Source organism: Manis pentadactyla, chromosome 11 (genome assembly GCF_030020395.1).
Source record: "Manis pentadactyla isolate mManPen7 chromosome 11, mManPen7.hap1, whole genome shotgun sequence".
Taxonomy (NCBI): domain Eukaryota; kingdom Metazoa; phylum Chordata; class Mammalia; order Pholidota; family Manidae; genus Manis; species Manis pentadactyla.
This window is the reverse complement of record NC_080029.1, coordinates 54,659,597-54,666,880: the sequence shown is the minus strand read 5'-3', so window position 1 is coordinate 54,666,880 and position 7,284 is coordinate 54,659,597. Positions and strand designations below refer to the sequence as shown.

At 52.6% G+C, this 7,284-nt stretch overlaps 1 protein-coding gene across 1 annotated transcript; it reads left to right on the top strand.

Moving 5' to 3' along the window:
* The first annotated feature begins 4,665 nt into the window (after positions 1–4,665).
* On the top strand, positions 4,666–6,983 carry LOC118908875 (uncharacterized). Its single transcript, XM_057489030.1, has 2 exons — positions 4,666–5,665; positions 6,415–6,983. The coding sequence occupies exons 1-2, from the start codon at positions 4,666–4,668 to the stop codon at positions 6,417–6,419; spliced, it is 1,005 nt and encodes a 334-aa protein (XP_057345013.1). The 3' UTR covers positions 6,420–6,983.
* Positions 6,984–7,284: the final 301 nt, after the last annotated feature.

The window sequence follows — 7,284 nt, the reverse complement described above, 5'->3', positions numbered from 1 at the left end:
CTAAGTTAAGAAATGTGCCTGCCCTAAGTTAAATAACAAGAAGTGGGCAACAGCCTCGGGACATGACCCGTGATAAGTCACGTAGACATGCTTGTGTAAGCAAGAGATAACAGGAAGTGGTCAGGCGACTGGCGCATTCCACCCAGATGGTGACGCCCATAAAAGGTTAAATTGTTTCAAATCCATTGGTTAAAATATAGAATGTGTTTTAAAATTATTGGTTGTAGAAATGCGCGGGCTTCGGTGCAACGGCTGTGAAAACCCTATATAATCCCTACCTAAAGTTGTCTGGGGGTCGACTGCTCTGAACCGGCCTGTGTGTCAGGGGAGGTGCTGTCAGCCCCAGCTAGCTGGCTGAATAAAGACTTTGCTTGGACTTACATCTCCGTGCCCATGTGTTTTGTTCTCTTGGGGAACCCCCAGATTCCTGGACCTTAACATTTTTTGGGGGCTCATCCAGGATCCGAGCGGCTTCCCTGAGAACAAAGGATGGCTGGAGGCAAGGTCTAATTGTCCAGACGGGGCAGTGTAATTTGAAGGTCGCCCCCTCATGTCTGCATAAACCCACTATAAAGCGGGAGTTGCCATCCCGTGTCTGGTCTCAGGTTAGTGATCCCAAGCGAGGAAGTCCGGGTTGGTAGTCCCGGCCCCCAGGTTAGTGACCCTGGGTGAAGCCCAGGTAACCAATCCTGGCCCTAAGGTCCGAGTGACTCGGCCTTAGGAAGGCAAGTCCGATCGGCAGGAACCTGGCGCCCGAGGAGGAAAAGATCAAGCTCGTCACCCTGCGGCAGTCCAAGTGGACGCCTTTCGGGAGAGTCACGAGAGTTTTTGAGAATCCTGAAAGTGGTGAGTGTGGTGGGCACCAGAGTGAGAGAAGGACCGGTCTGAGCGAGTGCGATCAGATGTGGTGTGTGTGTTTAGTGTCATTGTTGATTGTTTTATTGTGTTTTGGTTTATATTTCTTTCTGCGCTTTTCACTTTAAGGTTCTCCTATTCTGAGGTTCTCCTGTTCTTTCCATTCCTCCCTTCTGCCACTAAATCATTCCCCCTGCGGGCACGGATTAGGCAACTAAGAGCCATTAGGGCGCCTGCCGCTAGAAGACTCCCGTGACAGGATAAGGGGGTCACAGCCACAAATCCCAGATAAATTCGCGTCCCCCACAAAGGAAAAACTGTGCAACAACAGGCACCCGTTCACAAGCACATACACCAGTCATCTTGTTTAAAGTGGCATCTCTATCCTTCGCCTTTGTCTTCCTCGTGTTTTTCACTATGGGCCAGACCCAGGCTACTCCTAAAGGTCTGATCCTTTCCCATTTCCCGAAGGTCAAGGAACGGGCCTTAAATATGGGCCTTGGCATCAAGAAAGGTAAGCTCAACACCTTTTGCTCGGTCAAGTGGCCTTCCTTTGGAGTAGGCTGGCCAATCCAGGGGTCTCTTTCCCTGGACCTTATCAGCAAAGTCAAAGCCATTATCTCCCGGCCAGACCCTGAGGGCCACCCTGACCAATTTCCCTATATCCTTGTCTGGGAAAATCTGGCTGAGAATCCTCTGTCCTGGCTGAGGCCCTTTTTGGTGGGGAAACCTCACACCGACCCACTAAAGACCTCCGTCCTAGTTGCCCAGGAAGATTTAAAGCCCTCTGATCGCAGGGCCAGAAACCCGAGTGCACCGCCTGTTCTCCCTGACAGTTCTCCCCTCTACCCCCTCTGCTGATTGAGCGACCACCCCCATATGTGCCTCCATGGGAGGGAGGGGTTGAAGCTGCTGAGAGGGTAGAAAACGAGGTTGGGGAGCCCAGCAGGGACCAGGCGGCCACAGCTTCTCCGGACTCTTCAGCAGGAGAAGGCAGGCAGCCAGGAAGGGCGGGAGAAATGCAGTTAAGCCTCGGGGGGCCAGGGAATAAGAAGGGGAGGCTCCCTCCTCCACCTCAGAAGGAGCAGTGCCGGTTCTGCCTGTGCGTGCCATTGGTGCAGGCAGTCCGGACGGAGATCAACAATATCAGTACTGGCCCTTTTCATCTAGTGACCTCTATAATTGGAGGACTCAGAACCCTCCCTTCTCAGAGGACCCCAAGTGTCTCATAGGTCTGGTGGAGCCATTATTTTTACCCATTGTCCCACATGGGACGACTGCCAGCAATTGCTCCGCACCCTCTTCACAACGGAAGAAAGAGAGCGTATCCTCAATGAGGCCAGGAAAAATGTCCTCGGAGAAAATGGAAGACCCACTACCCTCCAGCCCACCATCGACGAGGCGTTCCCACTTACGCGCCTGAATTGGAACTTCGGGACTGCAGAAGGTAGGGAGCGTCTCCGGGTCTACCGCCAGACTCTGATGACCGGTCTCGAGGTAGCCACCAGACGGCCCACTATCCTGGCTAAGGTAAAAACTATTGTTCAGGGGGAAATGGAAAGCCCGGCCATGTATCTGGAAAGGCTGTTTGATGCTTACAGGCAATATACCCCCATAAACCCAGAAGCAGAGGAACATAGATCAGCTGTAGTCCTCTCATTCATCAACCAGGTAGCCCCCGATATCCAGAGGAAACTCCACAAGCGGGATGACCTGGGGGAGATCTCTAGCAGAGAAATGCTGCAGCAAGCGGAGAAGGTCTTCAATGCTAGGGAAACTCCGAAAGACAGAGAGGAAAGGCTGAGGAAAAAGAAATGGGAAATGCAGGAGAAAAATAGGAAAGAAGACAGAGAATTTCAGAGGAGGGAGAACAAGAAGCAGAGGGAGGAAATGGCCAGGATATTCCTGGCCGGGGTGAAGGAGAGCCCTAGATCACCTCAAAGAATGGGACCCCACCAATCCCAACTAGGACGAGATCAATGCGCCCTGTGTAAGAGATATGGGCATTGGAAGAGGGAGTGCTCCAAAAGGAGGGAACAAGGAGGAGAGAACCCCATTAAGACCCTACACCTAGGAGAGGAGAATTGACAGGGATGGGGCTCGGCACCCCTCCCTGAGTCCTGGGTAATCCTGTGCGTGGAGGGGACTCCCATTGGGTTCATGGTAGATACTGGGGCACAATATTCAGTTCTCAACCAAGCCCACGGTCCCCTGAACCCAGGACACACAAGTATAGTCCAGGGAGCAACAGGGTCCAAGAGATGTGCCTGGACTACTAACAGAAAAGTGGACCTAGGAAGGCATCAGGTCTCTCACTCATTTCTGGTCGTACCCGAGAGCCCCGCACCATTGCCGGGTAGAGACTTACTAACCAAGGTCGGGGCGCACATCCATTTTGAACCCGAGGGGATAAAGATCATGGACAAAGAAGGGCAGCCCCTACAACCGGTGCATGTGTTGACTCTATCCGGCCGATGAACATCGTCTGTTTCAGGTGGATCAAGAAGAGGGGGACCAGGGAGAAATGGACTCTTGGTTGCAGAGGTTCCCTTCCGCATGGGCCGAAACTGGAGGAATTGGTCTCGCCAAACATCTGCCCCCGGTTGTTGTTCAACTCAAAGCCGCGGCCCTACCCATCCGGGTCCGACAGTATCCAATATCGGAAGAGGGTAGGAAGGGGATAGCACCCCATATCCACAGACTGTTGGAGACAGGAATCCTTAAACCCTGCCGATCTGCATGGAATACGCCCCTGCTTCCAGTAAGGAAGCCTGGCAGTGGAGATTACAGACCGGTGCAGGACTTGCAAAAGGTCAATGAGAGGATAGAAGACATCCACCCTACAGTGCCCAACCCTTACACCCTACTCAGCCACGTGCCACCCTCACATGTGTGGTATACTACTCTGGACCTGAAAGATGCCTTCTTCAGTATCCCACTCTCTGAAGTTAGCCTTTGTTTGTCTTTGAGTGGCAGGAGCCAGGGGGAGGAAGAACAGGGCAGCTTACCTGGACTAGACTGCCACAGGGCTTCAAGAACTCTCCCACTTTATTCAATGAAGCCCTAAGCCAGGACCTGGAGCCCTTTCGCAGGAGCCACCCCCACGTGACACAGCTGCAGTTTGTGGATGACCTGTTGCTGGCCACAGAAACCCATGAGGAGTGCAAAGAAGCCATGGGGAACTTGCTGGCTGAACTAGGCGAACTGGGATATCGAGCCAGCACCAAAAAAGCCCACATCTGTCAGAGGTCAGTGGTCTACCTGGGGTACAAAATATCTAATGGAGCCAGGTGGCTAACGCAGGCCATGAAACAAATTATCCTGACTATCCCCGTCCCTTCCTCACCCCGGGGAGTGAGGGAATTTCTTGGCTCAGCCGGGTTCTGCAGACTCTGGATTCCAGGGTACACAGAAATAGCCCAACCGCTATATGAGGCGACCAAAGAAGGGCTGGGCTGGCAATGGAATCAGGAACAACATGAGGCTTTTGACAGACTAAAAGAAGCCCTCCTCCGGGCCCCCGCCCTATCTCTGCCAGACCCAGAAAAACCCTTCATCCTGTTTGTAGATGAAAAAAAGGGAGTGGCTAAAGGAGTCCTGGCTCAGCAGCTGAACCCGTGGAAAAGACCTGTGGCCTATTTGTCCAAGCGGCTAGACCCAGTGGCCTCTGGGTGGCCACCTTGTCTGCGTATCCTAGCAGCCATCGCTCTACTAGTAAAAGAGGCAGACAAGCTGACTTTTGGGCAGAACCTGAGAGTAACAGCCCCACATACTGTAGAGGGGATCCTCAGGCATCCTCCAGGAAAATGGATGACAAATGCAAAACTCACCCACTACCAAAGGCTCCTGCTAGATTCTCCACAAATTGCCTTCTTGGACCCGGTGACCCTAAATCCTGCCACCCTTCTGCCAGACCCAGATCTGTCGACCCCCATCCATGACTGTAGAGACATCCTTTCCAAAATTATCCAGGTGCGAGCAGACCTGAAAGACACACCATTACCGAACTGTGAGCTAAATTGGTACACAGATGGGAGCAGCTTTGTGCAGGAGGGGGTCAAGAGAGCAGGGGCAGCGGTAGTGACCCATGAAGGGGAAGTTGTCTGGAGTGCAGCTCTGCCCCCTGGCACCTCAGCACAGAAGGCAGAACTTATTGCTCTCACTGAGGCCCTGGAAAGAGCAGAAGGCAAGCAGGCCAACATCTACACAGATAGCAGGTATGCCTTTGGCACTGTCCATGTCCACGGCACCATCTACCGAGAAAGAGGATTCCATTCCGCGGAAGGGAAGGAACTGAGGAGTCTACAAGAAGTCCAAAGACTACTAGCCGCTATCGAAAAACCAAAAGCGGTAGCAGTTATACATGTGCCGGGCCACCAACCAAAGAAGACACCTGAGGCCATTGGCAACAACCATGCTGATGCGGAAGCTAGGAGGGCGGCCCTCTCGGATTCCCTTGTACTTGCAGCCCTCGAGATACCCATACCTGAACTGCCCGCCCTGCCACCCAAACCTGAGTATTCCCCTCAGGATCTTGAGTGGATTAGGAAACAAGTCTCGGGGAAAGTGTTTGGGGAGGAAAATTGGAGTAGGGACCAAGAAGGTAGATTGATCCTGCCAGACGTATTAGGACAGTACATGCTTGCTAATCTGCATAAGTCCACCCATCTAGGCTGGAAAAAGCTGCTCAGCCTTTTCCAGTCTGCGCAGTTGGTGTTTCCCCACCAGAACGAGGCAGCTCGTCAGATCACGAAAGAATGCAGTAGCTGTGCAATGCTAAGACCAGCCCCAAGAGGGCTGCAACCGGCAGGTACTCGGGAAAGGGGGAGGGCTCCAGGGAGGAATTGGGAAATAGACTTCACCGAAGTAAAACCAGGGAAGTATGGAAATAAGTATTTGCTGGTTATGGTGGATACCTTCTCAGGGTGGGTGGAGGCTTTTCCAACCAAGCATGAGACCAGCCAGGTGGTAGCAAAAAAAATAATTGAAGAAATCGTCCCCAGATATGGGGTCCCTGAAGCCATAGGTTCCGATAATGGCCCGGCTTTCGTTAGCAAAGTCCTGCAGGGACTAGCCCTGGCTTTGGGGGTAGATTGGAAGTTACATTGTGATTACAACCCACAAAGCTCTGGGCAGGTAGAGAGAATGAATCGGACCTTGAAGGAGACCCTTTCTAAATTGGTATTGGAGACTGGTGGGGACTGGGTGACCCTTCTTCCCTTAGCCATCTTCCTCGCTCAGAACTCCCCCTATGTACATGGTTTAACTCCATTTGAGATCATGTATGGGGCCCCTCCCCCCATAACCCGGCGAGTGCAGCTCCCCGGTGCAGAGGACCCGGCCCCTGACTACCTGAATGTGTTGCAAGCTCTTGCTAAAGTGCAGCAGGAAATCTGGCCCCTGATCAGAGCATATTACGAGGGCGGGAAAATTCCGAGCCCGGAACATGGCATAGTCCCAGGGGATATGGTATGGGTCAAGAGATACCAAGTGAGGACTCTCAAGCCCAGGTGGAAGGGACCTTATGTTGTATTGTTTACCACCCCCACTGCTCTCAAGGTTGATGGTATCACTCCATGGGTGCACCACACCCACATTCGGAAGGTCCTACCTCATAAAGATCCAGGGGCCCGTAAGGAAGAGTGGAAGGTGCAGCAGCATCCTGCCAATCCCCTAAAACTACACCTAAGCCGAAGATGAAGGGGATCCTGCTAATAAGCTCCTTAATATGGACCTTCACAGGAGCCACATCTGTGGAGACCAGAGGCACAAGCCCCCATCAGCCAAGGAACCTGACCTGGATGCTGATTGATAGCGACACTGGGGAGGTCGCCAACTCCACACAACGCACTGCGCCAATCGTAACTTGGTGGCCTGACCTGTACTTCTGCTTTCGGCAGATCAACCCCGTTTACCAATCCGTCCCTCCAAATGTGGCTCGCTCCCATGGGTTTTATGCTTGCCCAGGAACAGGTAAAGGAAAGCGATGTGGGGGGGGACAAGACTTCTTTTGTGCCAGCTGGGACTGTGTAACCTCGAACGATGGGGATTGGAGATGGACAGTTACAAAAATCGATTCTGTCAAATTTACTTATGTCAACAAGGGCATCCCTCGTTACCAGACTATGGCCCTTTACAAAGATAAGGCTTGTGACAGAAGGGACCAGGATTGGGTAAGAGTTCAATTCACTGAGACAGGCAAAAAGACTGAGGTATCGCGCTGGATAAATGGAGTAACATGGGGGATGGTGTACTATAAGTATGGGGGGCATACCGGCTCGACCCTCATCATTAAATTAACCGTGTCAACTCCCAGCACCGCCGTAGGTCCCAACCCGGTTATATATCCCCAGAAACCTTCGATCCAGGACAAGGGCCTGGGCCAAAAGGACAAGAAAATGTCTACCGGAACGTATGCCCCAGAGCCCA

Excerpts from the sequence above, each read along its gene's own strand:
- LOC118908875 (XM_057489030.1), top strand. The coding sequence starts at position 4,666 with ATGACAAATGCAAAACTCACCCACTACCAAAGGCTCCTGCTAGATTCT.